Source organism: Schistocerca piceifrons, chromosome 6 (assembly GCF_021461385.2).
Source record: "Schistocerca piceifrons isolate TAMUIC-IGC-003096 chromosome 6, iqSchPice1.1, whole genome shotgun sequence".
In the NCBI taxonomy this organism is placed as follows: domain Eukaryota; kingdom Metazoa; phylum Arthropoda; class Insecta; order Orthoptera; family Acrididae; genus Schistocerca; species Schistocerca piceifrons.
This window is the reverse complement of record NC_060143.1, coordinates 123110674-123128822: the sequence shown is the minus strand read 5'-3', so window position 1 is coordinate 123128822 and position 18149 is coordinate 123110674. Positions and strand designations below refer to the sequence as shown.

At 42.0% G+C, this 18149-nt stretch overlaps 1 protein-coding gene and 1 non-coding gene across 4 annotated transcripts in view; one reads left to right on the top strand and one right to left on the bottom strand.

Moving 5' to 3' along the window:
• The window catches only part of LOC124803030 (protein arginine N-methyltransferase 9-like), a 118253-nt gene that overhangs the window by 38517 nt on the left and 61587 nt on the right, over positions 1-18149 (bottom strand). For all 3 annotated transcript variants that reach the window (XM_047264141.1, XM_047264140.1, XM_047264142.1), the window contains 2 exons: positions 12162-12739; positions 5035-5188 (listed from right to left, as the gene is read on the bottom strand). In XM_047264141.1, the coding sequence (XP_047120097.1) occupies positions 5035-5188; positions 12162-12739 (732 nt within the window). The remainder of the gene's footprint in view (positions 1-5034; positions 5189-12161; positions 12740-18149) is intronic.
• On the top strand, positions 7443-7517 carry Trnai-uau. The gene has a single exon. It is a non-coding gene; the product is annotated as a tRNA-Ile (tRNA).

Sequence of the window (18149 nt, the reverse complement as noted above, 5' to 3'; positions counted from 1 at the left end):
ATCCGTACCATCTCTAATCCTAAATGGAACAAACCAATTTCTCTCCCTCAGCAAAGATTTTGGGAGTAATAATAGATGAATATCTACATTGGACAGAGCACATAACTGCAGTGTGCAAAAAAGCATCAGCATCCCTTCATGCCCTACAAAAATCTTCCCTTTCAATCTGAAAAAGAAATTAGTACAAACGCTTATACTCCCAATCATTGACTACAGCAATATTATCCTACAAGGTCTCTCTCAGGAAAATTCACAATGACTGGAACTGGTCATAAATGCCTGCATCCGATATATCTGTGACGTTCGACTTTTTGATCACATTTCACCAGCATATGCACAACTCTGTCCTGGCTACATGCAGACAAACGCAGAAATTTCCATACACTCTGTCTCATCTACTTTCCTATATCTCTCCTCGTCCTTAACGCTCATGTCTGAACAACATGACAGAAACACATGTTCCCATCATAATAAAATCCTCTCTGTTCCACTACATCGCTCAGTCACCTTCTCGAAGTCCTTTACAGTAGCAGGAATCCTACTCTGGAATAACCTCCCTTGTTGTATTAGAGAACTTAAAAACACGTCCGGCTTCAATAAACAGTTAATGACGTATCTACTTAAGCAACAGTAACGCCTTCCTCTGTACATAAATGCACTTCACCCCATTACTTCCTTGTTTCCTACTAGATCTTCCTCATTTTCCATTTTTAACTGATGCGGCCTCATTAAATCTCCCTTCTCCAAATCTCGCTGTAGCAGTAAACAGCTACTTTATACACCAATATATTAATGTACATCTGCACAAATCTTCATTACTATTGCCAATTTTTCTCACATTTACCATTACTATTGCAACTGCGGTCCTTTTTCGGTAAAGTGGCATACTACCAGAAGTTCTTTCCTGTAGCAGCGACAGCCGTGGCTTGTCTTTCCCACCTTTGTAAAAAAGGGGTGCTTTTCACTTGGTCTCCATCTTGTGAAACTGCCTTCCAGCCTCGAAATCACAGCTGCTTACAGCCCCCTGCTTTGCCCACTTCGACTCACGGCAGCAACTCATCTCGCTCACAGACGCATTGGAGGCGGGCATCGGCACGTCGATTCCCCGGTGGCTCTGAGTACACTATTGTCTATGCCTCTAAAACGTTTTTGAACACTCAGAAAAAATATTCCCAGATCGAGAAAGAGGCTCTTGCCGTTGTCTTTGCACACAAGAAATTTCACACGTTTCTGTACGGGACTAAGTTCCACTTAATAATGGGTCACAAACCTCTCATAGCTTTGTTCAACCCTGCCCCCAAAATTCTAGACCGGACAGCTCATCGTTTGCAGCACTGGGAACTGTTCCTGGCCCATTATCGATACGACGTTTACTTCCAGTGTACTTCAGAACGTGCTAGTGCACACACCCTCTCGTGCCTTTCCTGGGGCCCCAATCCTGAATTTGATAAAGAAGAGCTTCTCTGTTTTCAGATTGACAAAGCAGCTGAAGCGGCGGTGGAATCCTTCCCGCTAACTAGTTCCACAGTTGCTGAGGCCACAGGCCAGGATCCTGATCTCCAGTGGGTCTGCAGTAGCATTCTCCATAGATGGCCACGACCACATCCATTACTGTGTCTGCCTTAGAACACCTCCCCAAGTGATGGTCACTGACAACAGTCCTCAATTCTGCAGCCAAGAATTCCTCACCTTCTGCCTTCACCACGGCATCCGCCACATTCCTACACCCCCTTTTCATCCTCAGTCCAATGGAGAGGCAGAAAGCATGATACAGACTTTCAAGACGCAACTGCAGATATATCTCTGGGACCATTCCGAGGTTAATGCACTCACATTATTTTTCAGCTCTTACAGGTCTACTCCAATTGGTGACAAGAGCCCCACCTAGCTCTTGCATCATCAACAACCTAGGACGCTCCTCCTCACTCTTCTGTTCCCAGTGCCCAGGTCGGTGCCACCTCTGTCAATGCCGCGTTTCCGTCCCAGAATGGCCGTTTAGGCTCAATGTTTCGGTCGCCAATGGAAGTGGCTGCCGGGTGTGATTCTCCGACAGCAGGGCCACAAGGTTTTCTGTTTAAAGATCCAGAACAGGGTCACGTTCCCACATGCTAATCGGCTTTGTCCCCCGTCAGCGCAGCAGCCGTCGACCGCCTGCCAGCCGGATCCTCACCGACGGCCGGATTGCGGGCCCGTAGCCGGATTTCTCCTCCACTTGCTACGGACCTGCCGGTTCCAGTGGGTGGCATCACGGGCATCCCACTGCCTCTGGTCACTGGCCATTTGCAGTCTCCTAGCCCTGAGAGCAGTTCAGCCACGCCTCGCATCTGGGGCCCGTCTGGACCTCAGCCACCTTAACCGGGAGCACAACCTTCGGCATCGGCCGTCACACCTGCACCACAATGCCCTTCCTGGATGTGGGGGCTGGATGAGGAGATGCTTCTCCAGCTGCCTCTGCCGTCTGAGCCCCAGCACGTCTTCCAGCCTCACTGTAATCGCCATTGCCGACGACATTTTCGGCCTTACTGCACCACTCTCCCACACGTATCCGATGAAGAACCCGTGGATGTCTCCTACATCGCCAGCAGCTGTCTCGAGCTTTCTGCGGGAGGAGGAGTATGGTATCCGCCATCACTCAGCCACTGGCCGACAGTGGCAGATGTCAACATGCACAAAGCGTGGCCAGTTGCACAGCTGCAAAGATAACACACACAGACCAGGCATATAGATTCACTGACTGGCCACGTAGTGCATTTTCAGACGATTACTAGAGAGCCAGTGTCATGAGATGGAAGCAAGTCCCCACTTGGCCCCTGGTGCCACCACATACTATATTCCTGAACTACCAGGACGGTATACAGGGTGAGTCATCTAACATTACCGTTGGATATATTTCGTAAACCACATCAAATGCTGACGAATCGATTCCACAGACCGAACGTGAGGAGAGGGGCTAGTGTAATTGGTTAATACAAACCATAAAAAAATGCACGGAAGTATGTTTTTTAACACAAACCTACGTTTTTTTTAAATGGAACCCCGTTAGTTTTGTTAGCACATCTGAACATATAAACAAATACGTAATCAGTGCCGTTTGTTGCATTGTAAAATGTTAATTACATCCGGAGATATTGTAACCTAAAGTTGACGCTTGAGGACCACTCCTCCGCTGTTCCATCGTGTGTATCGGAGAGCACCGAATTACGTAGGGATCCAAAGGGAACGGTGATGGACCTTAGGTACAGAAGAGACTGGAACAGCACATTACGTCCACATGCTAACACCTTTTTATTGGTCTTTTTCACTAACGCACATGTACATTACCATGAGGGGTGAGATACACGTAGACACGTGGTTTCCGTTTTCAATTACGGAGTGGAATAGAGTGTGTCCCAACATGTCAGGCCAATAGATGTTCAATGTGGTGGCCATCATTTGCTGCACACAATTGCAATCTCTGGCGTAATGAACATCGTACACGCCGCACTATATCTGGTGTAATGTCGCCGCAGGCTGCCACAATACGTTGTTTCATATCCTCTGGGGTTGTAGGCACATCACGGTACACATTCTCCTTTAACGTACCCCACAGTAAGAAGTCCAGAGTTGTAAGATCAGGAGAACGGGCTGGCCAATTTATGCGTCCTCCACGTCCTATGAAACGCCCGTCGAACATCCTGTCAAGGGTCAGCCTAGTGTTAATTGCGGAATGTGCAGGTGCACCATCATGCTGATACCACATACGTCGATGCGTCTCCAGTGGGGCATTTTCGAGCAACGTTGGCAGATCATTCTGTAGAAACGCGATGTATGTTGCAGCTGTTACAACACGCAACTGAACGTCGGAGGTTTCAAGCGTTAATTTTAGGTTACAATATCTCCAGATGTAATTAACATTTTACAATGCAACAAACGGCAATGATTACGTACTTGTTTATATGTTCAGGTGTGCTAACAAAACTAACAGGGTTCCATTTAAAAAAACGTAGGTTTGTGTTAAAAAACGTACTTCTGTGAATTTTTTTATCGTTTGTATTAACCAATTACACTAGCCCCTCTGGTCACGTTCGGTCTGTGGAATCGGTTCGTCAGTAATTGATGTGGTTTACGAAATATATCCAGCGGTAACGTTAGGTGACTCACCCTGTATAGGCCACTGCAACAGCATCGTGCAGCAGTCCTATGCCTGCCTTTGCTCGTACTTGTGACTAGTGACTGCACGTACTAGGAACCCTGTGGAACAGGATACTGTCTCAACTATCTGGGATGTGAACTAGAGTGCCTTCGACTTGTGTAATTGCTTTGGATTGTGAAGTGCTATTTTGAACCAGTATCATTGTGAATAAATCATTTCAGTATTTTGGATGTTATTATGTTATTCTGATATAGCAACTAGTATCAAACATTAGCCTTAATTTGAAAAAGAATTTTCTGAGAATGTATGTTTGGAAACCAGCACTGTTTGAGAATGGGAGTGAACAATGAACTGTAGGGGAACCTGAGAAGAAGAGAATCAAAGCATTTGAGATGTGGTCCTATTGAAAGAACGTTGTAACTTAAGTGGACTCAGAAGATAACAAATGAGGAGGTTTCCCACAGATGATAGGAAACGTGTGAAGACATCAGAGAATAACTATCATGGTACTAGAGGAAGCTTTAGAGGGTAAAAACTGTAGGGGCCCTCAAAGGTCGGATTGTATACAAGTAATTGAGGATGTTGCGTATAAATGCCACCCCAAGATGAATAGGCTGGCATAGGAGAGGAATTCATGTTGAACCATGTCAAACCAGTCAGAAGACTGATGATCAAAAAAGGTCAGTTGAGTTCATATGTATACAAATGTGTAAATTCACCAGATACCCCATTCTGGCATACCAAACTTGAGTCATGTTTCAAGAGGCACTTTGGAAATAATGACATAACATACTCATTATCTTAACAAACCCAGAATCTAAAGTAAATAATCAAACAACAAGTTATTATAATCTACAGCAATGCACAAAAAAAATCCAGATATACAACTGTTAATAACATACCTGGTACTCATTGATGAAATCAGCGATATCATACCCACATGTGCAACTGATATCACGTACTCCTGATACCTTTTTAATCCATTCAGACTGTACTAACTTACAGTCTACAGAAATAGACTTAGGTAACAGAATGCCTTCTCTATTCAAAAGTTTCCTAAAGAAAAGAAGGAAAAAAGTCTCAAACAAAGTTCGGACATGGTGATAAATACTACATTTTATAGTGCACAAAGAACCAGTGATATTTTCAAGTTCTGGAGGTTGACCCACAGCAGTGTCCGACTTCAGCAGCTCTCTGCTGAAGTGCCACTGGAGGCAAAATATTTATTACCAATAAGACAATCATAAAGCTGCTGTCAAAATGAAATGATAAAGAAAAATGGCCTGCACTGCTAGTGATCAATGTACTCATGAACAATAACAAGGCAGTCGTTTTTCACTAAAAAGAACATATGTAAAGTGTGTCAGTGCACTCCAAAATTTAACTGCACTCTCTGACAAATACAAGTTAACTCTGTTGTAACTCCTGTCCATCCGAATAAATAGCTTTTATTGAACTGTGGTCAACAGCAAAGTAGGTCGCCTAACGGCAGAGCATATTGCCGAGAACAATGGGCTTAACTTCAGTGGCTGCTTCTGAATTGTTGCCCTTCACCACCACCAGAATACCAGCTTCTCTAAACTATGTACTAGGAAATTGTCCTTATAACACATTCTTTAACCCCACAACTCCCCTGGCCTCATCCCCTGCCTCAAACTCACCTTCTCCCTGTGCCCAAGGCTCCCTCCACACTCTATTAATCTGCACCCACACATCCTCTCCACAGTCTTTGTCTTCCTCTCCCCCCCCCCCCCCCCCCCCTCCACCCTCACACCCACCTCCCCACCCAACCACTCTGCCATAACATTGTGTGCCACCGGCAACAGTGCTGAGGTGAGCTCGTCAATACCACATTTCTATCTCGTTTCTTTACTGCCTCTCCTTCCAGGAAATTACATTCCTAACGTCCACCTTCCCTTTCTCCCCCTCAATCTTCTCAACTACTCTCCTCCTGACACAACCCCTTAACCCAGTCAGCCTGCAATGCACTGAAATGGCATCTAGCAGGGTTAACACAACCGTGCATGTACATTTGCGTGTGTTTGCATCGCTTAGTCACTTAGCTCTAAGGAAGGATGTTGATCAAAAGATGAACAATTTCAGTCTTGCTTCTGCACCAGACAAGTGCTCAATTCATCAGCTGCATGGTCACCTTTACTTCTTCCAGGAATTTTCAGTGTTGTATTAATAAACCAGACTATTACAACAATGGAAATTCAATTATTGATGCACTTTGATTTGCCATATCATCTCAACTTCTTTGAACATCATATGCCACACCATTTGTACTGCTTATGGTTCTGGCAGTATATGGTGTCAGTTTTCTACAATAGTGACACAAATGCTACACAGCACTTGTTACAAACACAGGTTTATGTAACACACAAGATGCGTCCAGCAGGAATACCAAGAGAGAGACAATTGTTGTTCAGTCTCATCTGTGGTGATCAACATATCACTTTTCAACTGGACTCTGGGCCAGCATCAAAATTCACTTCTGAAGCAATCTTTCAGCAGTTGAGATACAACCCAATGATGAACCCCACCACAGTACGCATTGTGTTTAGGTAGCTAACATATCTGATCTTAAACTTTAAGTACATGTCTGCCACACACCAGTTAGTCACGAGCCAACTCAAATTTGATGTGGTTGCTTGGCAGAATGTCCTATACATTCTTGAACTTGATCCCCTTATTGCTTTTGGTCTTTGGTCAGTTGATTTTTTGTAGATCGTATTTGAGATAAAATTTTTAATGAACCAAGTAACCTATACACACCACTTATGCCTCTATTGTAGCAGGATCTGTGACAAACAAAGAATTTCAAATCTCTTATCTCCCTTAGGGCTGATGTAATCCTGCATTTTTAGGGCATATTTCATACCGTATATTCTGTACCTGGGTAGATAAAAAAATCTACTCACCAAGAGGTGGCAGGAGAACCCATGTATAAAAAACGTATTATGTATTTTCATTGATATACCATCCATTCTGCAGGATCTCTTGTTTGAGGAACTCAATCTTATAATCAACACAAGAGTTCTGAATTGTATTCTGCACAATAATTGAATGTATCTGAAGATGGTATCTGTTCTTTTGGACATGTTCAGCTTACCGGCCAGTGATCTTCTTCAGTGTGGATGCACTCACATTGCTCAAACTCTTATGGGAATCAGTAGATTGACTGCTGCGAGTAAGGAGTACAGTGGGCAGGGACACTACAAATGTAGTGTGTGGACAGTAAGTTGGAAATCTGGGTATCACGGGGAGCATGCCAGAGATAAGTTCCAGCAATCGCACTATCCTCTGTGTCCTCGATGGCTCAGTCGGACAGAGCTTCTGCCATATAAGCAGGAGATTCCGGGTTCGAGTCCCGGTCGGGTCACACATTTTCAATTATCCCCGTTGATATTTATCAACACCTGTAAGCAGCTAATGGTCTGTATTTCATTCTAATTTCATAATTGAATGTTGTTGTTCCTAAATGTTGATAATGACTGGCTTAGTGCCCCTTAACCCTTTAATGCCCATCATATGTTATATGTGAAAAGAAATCTATGTTTAAAATTGTATACAATGAAAAGAGATTTTTAGATCGCCAAAGTTTCTGTCCAAAGTTTTCTTGAATCTTTCAAGAGTGAATTGATAACAATGAGTTTGGTTGGTGTTAGTATCATAAATAAGAAACAGATAAGAAACAGCTAATTGTAGTGAGATCTGCAAACTGCTCACTATGCCATGAACTCCTGTCATCTCTCTCTCTCTCCCTCCCTCTCTCTTTCATTCTTTTACTTCTTAAACTTGGGCTATAAAAGGTTTTATTTAATGGGAGATTTCCTTGTAAGAGCCAACACTGTTTGTTTGTTCAACAATACTGAAAAGCAGCCTCTTTGTTGTGCCTGCCTGTAACTCAATGTGTCTTTTTTATGGTGAGTAACAAGCTATCCTTTTCATAATTGTCGATAAATCAACCTGGATTTTTTATTGTTTTATTTGTTTGACCTGTTATGTTTCACATGCCTTCATTGGCAAACTGCAGTAGCCAGTGAAAGCAGAGTATGCTTGACCCTGGTATTGTTAGCAGGTGATACATCGTGGTACTGGTCACTCTCTACTGAACCATGGAGGAATATGCAAAGTATAAATTACATTTTTTCTAACACAAAAAAAATTTCGCTGCAATGCTTATTAAGAAAAAAGATTCAAACTGTAGAATCAGTTAGTAAAAAGAACTTGAAAAAAGATTTTAATATCTGCAACTCATTCAATGATATGTACAACAATCTAGGAAAAGAAGGATTGCTACTTACCATAAAGAAGAGATGTCAAGTTGCAGACAGGCACAATTAAAAGATACTTACACAAAGCTTTCAGCCACAGCCTTCATCAGTAAAACACACACACACACACACACACACACACACACACACACACAGCCCCCCCCCCCCCCCACACACACACACACAAAACTGCCAACTCCAGCATTTTGGGACAGAACGCAACTATCACGCAGGATACAAGCAGCAATCTGAAGGGCATGGGGAAGGGAAAGGGACAGTAGTGTATGGGTGAGGAGAGAGACAAATGCTGTCTGGTGGAGTGTGCAGGGACTAGACTGTCAACAAGCATAGCATCAGGAGGTTGTGGTGCAGGAAGGTGGGGAAAAAAGGAGCAAAAAGGGAGAGGAGCAGGGAAAGACAGGAGGATGCATTAGCAGAGGGCTGCAATAAACGGGACGGGATATGAGAATGGGGAGGAGATGATAGGACAGAGTGGATGGAGACTGTAGTGTGGAGGGCCACTATGTTACCATAGTTTGAGGCCGGGATAATTTCGGGAACAGAGAATGTGTTGTAACGATGACTCCCATGTGCACAGTTCAGAAAAGCTAGTGTTGAAGGAAAGGCGTAGTGAAGCAGCCACTGAAATCAAGTGTGTTATCTTCAGCATCATGTTGTGCCATAGCATAGTCTACTTTGTGCTTGGCAACAGTCTGGCACTGGCTATTCCTCCTAGTAGACAGCTGATTGGTAGTCTGTCAATATACAAAGCTGTGCAATGATTGCAGCAGAGCTGGTAAATGACATGGCTGTTTTCACAGGTGGTCTGGCCCCTGTTGGAGTAAGATAAATCTGTGGCAGAACTGGAATAGGAAGTGCTGGGTGGGTGGACTGGACAGGTTTTGCATCTGGGTCTTCCACAGGGATATGATCCTTGTGGCAAGGGTTGGGATTGAGAGTGGCATAAGGATGGACTAGGATGTTGTGGAGGTTGGGTGCTTGGCAGTACACCACTTTAGGAGGGGTAGGAAGCACATCGAGTAGGATGTCCCTCATTTCAGGGCATGACGACAGGTAATCAAAGCCCTGGCGAAGGATGTGGTTCAGTTGTTCCAGTCCAGGGTGGTACTGGGTGATGAAGAAGACACTCCTTTGTGGCTGGTTCTTGGAGGTAGTGGGAGAGGATGGTGTTTCTGCAGTGACAAAACTCCCTTGCTCAGAATGCTGAGGGTCTCACCAAGGCATTCACAGACAGGCACTATCCACAGACCTAGTCCGCAAACAGATCTCCCACATCATTACCCCTCACAGCCCCAATCCTTCCACCACCCTTCTAAAGTGCTGCTCTGTCACCCATCCAACCTCCACAACATCCTAGTCCGTCCTTGTGCTACTCCCAATCCCAGCCCTTGCCACAAGGATCATAACCCTGTGGAACACCCAGGTGCAAAACCTGCTCCATACATCCACCCAGCAGCACTTCCAATTCCAGTCCTGTCACAGGTTTATCCTACCCCATTAAAGGCAGGGCCACCTGTGAAAGCAGCCATGTTGCACACCAGTTCTGCTGCAACCATTGCACAGCTTCTTATATTGGTATGACTACCAACCAGCTGTCCACTAGAATGAACAGCCACTGCCAAACTGTGACCTATAGCAAAGTAGACCCCCTGTGGCACAACATGCAGCTGAACATAACTCACTTGATTTCAATGGCTGCTTCACTACCTGAGCCATCTGGATCCTTCCATCCACCACCAAATTTTCTGAACTGCGCAGATGGAACTTATCCATACAACACATTCTCCACTCCAGTAATTATCCCAGCTTCAACCTACGGTAACATACTGTCCCCACACCCTCCACCCAACGGTCTCCACCCCCTCTCTCCTGTCATCTCTTCCCTATTCTCATCTTCCTACCTGTTTATTTGCAGCCCTCTGCCAATGCATCCACCCGTCCTTTTTCGCTACTCTCCTTTTTTCCCCACCTCCTTGCCCACAACCTTCTGATGCTGTGCCTGTTGGCAGTCTAGTCCCTGCACACTCCATCAGACAGTGTTTGTTTCTCTCCCCACCTGTACACTACTATCCTTACACCTCCCCCCCTCCCCCCCCCCCCACCACCACCACCACCACCACCACCACCATCACCGCCACCGCACCTCCAGATTGCTGGTGTGTGTGTTTGTGTGTGTGTGTGTGTGTGTGTGTTAGGTGTGCTTGCCTGTGTGTGGATCGTGTGTATGAGTCTCTATTTTACTGATGCAGGTTGTGGCCAAAAGCTCTATGTAAATGTCTATTAAGTGCACCTGTCTGCAACTTGACGTGTCTTCTTTACATTAAGTAGCAATCTATGAGTATCTTTTCCTACATTGTTGATACTCCTACTTGGAGTTTTGATTGTTTGATACAATGATATGTATTAGCTAAGAATAAATGGTTTTAATTGTGACAGAGTACTAACAAAAAAAAGACTGTTGATCAACAATTTCAATTAAATGATGTGTGACAGCTGAAAGTTATTGGATTACGCACAAGAAAGTCCTTCCTGATAACACAGGCAAAAAAGCTACCTGTTTTTATCAATCAAACTCATTATTGTTAGTAAGGCAGGAGAGGGAGAGGGAGAGGGAGAGGGAGAGGGAGAGGGACAAGGAGAGGGAGAAAGGGAGAGGGTGAGGGAGAGATGATGATGATGATGATGATGATGATGATGTTGATGAAATGATGAGGGCAACACAAATACCCAGTCAGGAAGTTACTTCCTTTATTTCTTCAAGAAAGTCCTATCATCTTGAAAAGTGTTTTACCCATATTTCTTTCCTCGTTTATTCTGCGGAGAAACTCACATTTTGTCTTCTCAGTCCACCTAATTTTCAACATCCTTGTATAGCACCACATGTCAAAGTTTCCATTCTCTTCTTCTATGGTTCCCCTCCCACCACTCCATGATTTACTTCCATACAATGCTGTGCTCCAAAGGTATATTCTCAGATATTTCTTCCTCAAATTAAGGCCAATGTTTGATGCCAGCAGATTTCTTTTCACCATTCTAGCATAGATCAAAAAATATCATGAAAGTGAACTGTTTGGAAATCAATCACAGAATGGTCAAATCCTCATGCTGACCCCAGCCTCTTCATCAATTTGCTTGATGTTCAAATAGATACATCCTGTTTCAGATTTTGTGCCCTCTCATCAATAGCTACATTGATTGTCAGTTTTCAAATCCATTATTACTTCATTCGCATTTCACTGATTCCACCTTCTCTTAAGTTCTGGCAAACCTTACAAATTATTTACCTTTCAAAATCGCCCATCTTTCAACAAAATTTGATGCAACATCTATGGTCAACACATTCAGCTATGTTGAAGAGAAAATTTTATGGTGAAAATGTGGAACAGCACATCATACATCTACCGTAACAATTAGTGAATTACACACACAAAAGTGGAGCAAAAACATGGGAATGTATATGAAGATATGGAAGAAAAATTAGAGCAAAACTTCTGGGATTCAAAACCATGACCTCTCAGGCACATATTCATGAAGGTGTGTTGAAAGGGTGAAAGAAAGTAAACATTCAGTGTTAAGAGTGACTCCACACATCTGTCATTACTCTGTTTGAAAATTTACAGTTGGGCACATTTTTGCACCAGTATCTGTTATGTGCATCTTTGTAATGTGTTTTTGGTTGCATACTACCAAGTTTAACTATCCCATGCAAAATGACACGGAATGCTTACCTGATTGTGCTCAGTGAATTAAATGTTTTCTCTCTCAGCTCACCAGTTGTTTCAAAGGGTTGAGTCATAATGAGATCAAATGTTTGTCCACTTGACTCTAAATCACTGATCTCATGTTCACGTATGCATTTTATGAGAGAATTGTTTATTCCATGAATTTTTGCCCATGTCCTAATTGCTAATTCATCACCAGGTATTCGTGTTATACAAACCAGACTGCTGTCTGTGTCAGATGAATTATCTTTTTGTTCTTCAAGTAAACTCAGACCCAACATAGGAAAATGTGACATATCTAATACTTTTTGGCTGCAAACCACTTCAGTCATCTTGCACACATTTCTCACTGCACTTATCCAGTGAGAATCATTAAGACTCTTCACAAGCTCTTGTGAAACATATATGTTCCCATCATGCTGTAACTGCACTGCATTTAACATTTCATGAATTTTAGAAGTTGATTTCTGTGGATCTTCTTGTTGCACTGATAGATTGTGCTCCAATTCCTGAGTTTTGTTTGATTGTATGACCTCAATTTCATCAGTTACACTGATGTCAACACACAGTTTTCTTCCAGAAAGCTAGAAATTTGAATTCACATAAATAAAAATCAAATTTTAACCTTTGTTTCAAACTCACACATTAACTGGAATAACAAATCAATTCCCATTAATGAGTGTCATTATTAATTACAGTACAACATACAATAGAATGTGGAAAAGTGATGAGGCAATTGCTCTTAATGTCATACCATGATGAACAAATATGCAGTCAGATAGCATTATGATAACAGATTGTCAACTGGCATTAAACATTAAATTGTAGTTTTAAATTCATTAAACATAAATACATTGTAGACTTAGACTTTAATCATTAAAGTTACACATTCACAAGAAACAAAGTGTATACATATGAAATGGAACAGACATATCACTTCACTCAGGGGTAAGTAGGGCTGAATTCAAATAATTACTTGGATACTGGAAAATTACAGGCTTATTGCACCCCAGCACAGGTCCAAGCTACCAAAACAGAGTTGGTTTTGCCTGCATGGCGCAATCGCAATGTTGATGATAATACTGTTATGTTGTGCTTTTCCCTAATTAGTTTTTATTACAAAGTCGAGAGGGAGCAGAACCGCCTTGGTCTTTTAAGGTTGGTACTGGAAACAGAGAGGAATGTTTGACAGGGATGGTGAACTACCAAGGAAGCGAGATGATATGAACTCTTTAAACAAGTTTATTTGCCATTAGAAATATTTATGTACATGGTGTTTGACCAACAAATCCAACACACATACATCAGCCAGAACCCCTTTCACTATGATATCTATCCTATTAAACATGGGCCTCCCACTATAAAGAGACAAGAACCGTGTTGCTTCTTGTTCTAATCACTATTAAATGCACTACCTGGGGTGCCTAACACATAGGCAAGTGCTGTTGTTGGCACTTGTCCTGTCATCTATTGAATCAGAGGACCCTTGGCCTAACTACTAAAGCAATGGGAACTTGTGCTAATTATTATATCTGTGGCCACTGGTCTAATTCACAGAACACAAATACTATTTAGCAACTTATTTCTACTCTCAAATGAAATCTGCTCCACTGCTATTTGATACAAAGACAGGCTGTCTCTGTAAAACACTATTCAATGAAACATTTACAAGAAACTTGTAAGCTTGGAAAATCCAGGATGGAATAATGACAATATTATGAAAAGGATAGTTGCCACTCACCATATAGTGAAGATGCTGACTCACAGATAGGCCCAACAAAAAGGTTGTCAAACAAATCTTTCAGCCAAACAGGCCTCATCAGGATTAGACAAAACACACACACTCGTGTGTGTGTGTGTGTGTGTGTGTGTGTGTGTGTGTGTGTGTGTGTGGTTTTTCTGTCTAATTCTGATGAAGGCCTGTTTGGCCGAGAGCTTTGTTTGACAGTCTTTTTGTTGTTCCTGTCTGCGTCTCAGCATCTCCACTATATGGTGAGTAGCAACTATCCTTTCCATAAAACTTGTAAGCTTGTTATTTATATAACATTTGTCATTTATCTGGGTATAAATATGGAACCAACTGCTTTTCTGGATTTTAGATATGATTTATTATACCATTAACTAGTTTTCGAGCCACTGTGGGCTCATCATCGGATGGAGGTGTTACAGGAATATTATACCATGGACCAAGTGTAGCCAGGTGCTGAGATGATGGGGCTGGCAAAAATGATGGAAATTTAGTTATCAGTAATGAAACATTTATGGAACAGAAATGCTGTTATGTTTTGAGTACTTATAGTGCACTGCTACGAGGTATCCACAGTAAATCCATTCCCATAGTGTACATTATCAGGTGACACACAAATATACACAGTATTTAGCAACACTTGGTTTCACATTTTTTTACAGAATGGTAACACTGGATGTAAATACAAGGGATATGTATACAATAGATATAACATTTTGCTACACCACGACCTTTGACATGAGATGCATTGCATTACAAAATAAATATTTGCAAATACAGATAGTATATTCATGTGAGTCTTGCTAGCTGCAGGCGTGTTCTTATATATTCACAATATGCAAGTAATGTGGATTAAAAAGGTTCACAAAAGGTAAACAAAATATAGCAAACTATTAACTATGTAATTAAAGAGTGAATGAATTACAGAATGCCACTCATTTTTGGTGTTTTTGTGCCAGGATGTCTTGCAAATTCTGGAAGAAAGAGTTCTGCATTCAGTTTGTTTGTTAAGGATTTTTTGAGGTGATTTTACCTTGTGAATGTAAATCTCTAATTGTTCAAGGAGATCCATCTGTAACCCTTTTTCAGTAATGTGTAGAACAAAAAGATTGTTATTGATATCACCAACAAAGTGTTCGTGATGAGCAATATGTGATGCAATGCTGGACTTATTTTAGTTTTTGAGTCGAAGGGTATCCATATATTCTTTGTAGTGGATTGCACAATTTCTACCTGTTTGTCCTATACAGAAGCAAGAACCGGAGCATGTGACAATGTATATGCCGGATTTTAGATGCCACTCTTCAGTGGATTTATTATTGTGAATAATTTAATTCTGTAGTTTACTGTCTGTGTAGAAGGATATTTTTATATCATTTTGTCTGAAAAGATTTGCTAGTTTGTATGACACTTTGCCAAGGACCACAAATCTGTCAAGTTTTGGCATTTCTTTCTTATCTTATAATGGTGATGGTGGTTGCTTAAGTTTGCTTTGCATTTTTTAATTTGGGTGTTTATAAAGAAGGTGTTATACTCATTATTTTGGGCTATAGATTTAAGTATGTTAATTTCGTTACATTCGTCTGGTTCACTGATGGGGATGCGGAGCATGTGGTTTACCGATGACCTGAAGAAAGTGTTTTATGTTGATTCAGGTGGCATGAGGTATTGACTATGGCAATAAGTGTTAGTGGCTTTTCTATATATTTGGAAAGCATGCTTATTACTGTGACTGTAAATAGTCATATCACGGAAATTAATTCCTTCAGCTGTCTGATATTCAAAAGTGAATTTGATGTTTGGGTGCATTTCATTCATTTCATCTGCTAGGTTATTTAGTTCTTCTTTTCAATCATTGAAAAGTACTATTGTGTCGTCCCATCAATAATTAGTCTGATAATATGTACAGTGATGAGCAAAAACATTATGATCACCTGCTTAACAGCTTGTTTCTCCATCTTTGGGATAAAATACATCACTGAATCTGCATATCAGGGATCCGACAGTTTGTTTGTAGGTTTGTGGAGGTATGTGGCATTAGATGTGTACACACAGGTTATGTAATTCAGATACGTGCTGCTGATCTGATACATGGTAACAGTGCCTGATAGCAACCCAGATGGGTTCCACGGGATTTACATCATGTGACTTTGATCGACTTGACATCAACACGAGTTCACTATAATGCTCCTTAAACCACTGTAGAACAGTTATGGCTCTGAGACACGGACAATTTACTGCTGAAAGATGACATCGCTGTCGAGGAAGACACCAAGCACAAAGGGGTGCAGGTGGTTCACAGCTGTCAGTGTGTCTTCAATTACTGCACAGGTCCGTGTAAGCGCAGGAAAATGTCTCTCATAGCCTAATACTGCTCCTATCAGCCAGTGACCATGGTGCACTGCACATTTTGAGCTGCATTCACCTTGGTGATGGCATTTGTGGAGAAGACCAAAGTGTAGCAAAACTGATTGACAGCTGAATCCCAGTGGTGCTGTTCTCACTGCAATCTTAAACAATGATGTTGCTGTATTAACATGTGAACACATAGGGATGGTCTGCTGTGGAGTTCCATGTTCAACAATGTATGATGAACAGTGTGCCCCAAAACACTTGTGCATGCACCAGCATTTTGCTCTTTCAGCAGAGATGCCACAGATCAACATCTATCCTATTTTACAGAGCAGACAGGCCCCCAAACCCCACATTCTATAAAGTGTTGTGGATGTCCAGCCATTTAGTGTCCAGTGGCAGTTTCACTGTCATTCTACCTCTTTCCGTAGATGGTCACGACCGTAGCATGAGAACGTTCAACCACCTTCACCATTTTTGAGATACTCGTTCATAGGCTCTGTGTCATAGTAATCTGCCCTTTGCCAAAGTTGCTTATCTCAATGGATTTCTCCATTTGCAGCCCGTATCTTCACCAGGGTGATCTCCCGTACACGTCTGCTCCACTTACATACTTTTGTTACCATGTCACATGCCTTCAGCGCCACCAGGCGGCAACCGACATTGTGGTGGACTGTGGTCATAATGTTTTGGCTAATCAGTGTACATATTTCTGCACTTTTCTGCCCAAATTTTCTACATTATATCTACCCAACTTATTTTTTAAAAATTTGGTAAATGATAATGATTCTTCATTCCCTCACTGTAAAGTTTACAATTTGAAATGTATAAAAATGGGATAGTTAGCACAAGATTTGTATGTTACATATTGACTCTTGTATCCTGGTTGAAGCAAAACTGCAGCTTTGACACTGGTACAAAAAAACAACAAAAAACTCCATGTCACATCTAACACCAGGTGGCATGCAACAAAGAAGTCATGTGATGTAATCACCTGATCACAATCTGGCCTCCATAAGGAGCAATGCAAGCTCGCTACATGGCAACAGTTCCAGACTTGGATTATAGTGGTATAGCGTTCCATTTATACAAGAATCACTCTCTTACTCTAGACAATGGAGATTACAAGTTTACAGCTTGGAATCATTCTGGCCCTGATTACAAAGACCATAAACTTGCTTCACAACTGGATAGAAGATTCCCCATCCCTGGTCAGGATACCTCGCATACCATTACAATAATTCCTATAAGTGGAAATAGAGTTGTAATTCATCATAAGCTTAGGCAGATACAATTCATTATTGAGCTTACAGATTAAGTGCTAAAGAATGAATCCAATATGTAGTTGAAGGTATGCTACCTCATTTTTGTAGTTTTTCAGCCCCATTTACAAAACAAAAGCAATATCATTCCATAAAATTTCTGGCATGCAGCCACATAAATTCAGCTTCTTCTTCCAATATTTTGGCTGAATACAGTCCAGCCATCTTCAGAGTGAGCCGAAGTGATTAACTGGAGTGTTAGTCACCTTGGCTCACTCTGAAGATGGCTGGGCAGTATTCAGCTGAAATATTAGAAGAAGAAGCTGAATTTCTGTGGCTGCATGCCTGAAATTTTATGGACCAGTCTTTACACCGTGAAAACAAGACAGACATAATTAAAAGACACTTACGTAAGGCTTTTGGCCACAGCCTCCATCAGCAAACATGAAACAGACACCATTCACACACACAACCAAGCACAGCTCATGCACACATGACTGCCAACTCCAGCATCTCAAGTTGGAATGCGCTGGAATGTGCTGGAGTTGGTGATCATGTGAGCTTGAGGTGCACTTGCTGATGTATGTGAATGATGTGTGTTTCTCTTTTGCTGATAAAGGTTGTGGCTGAAAG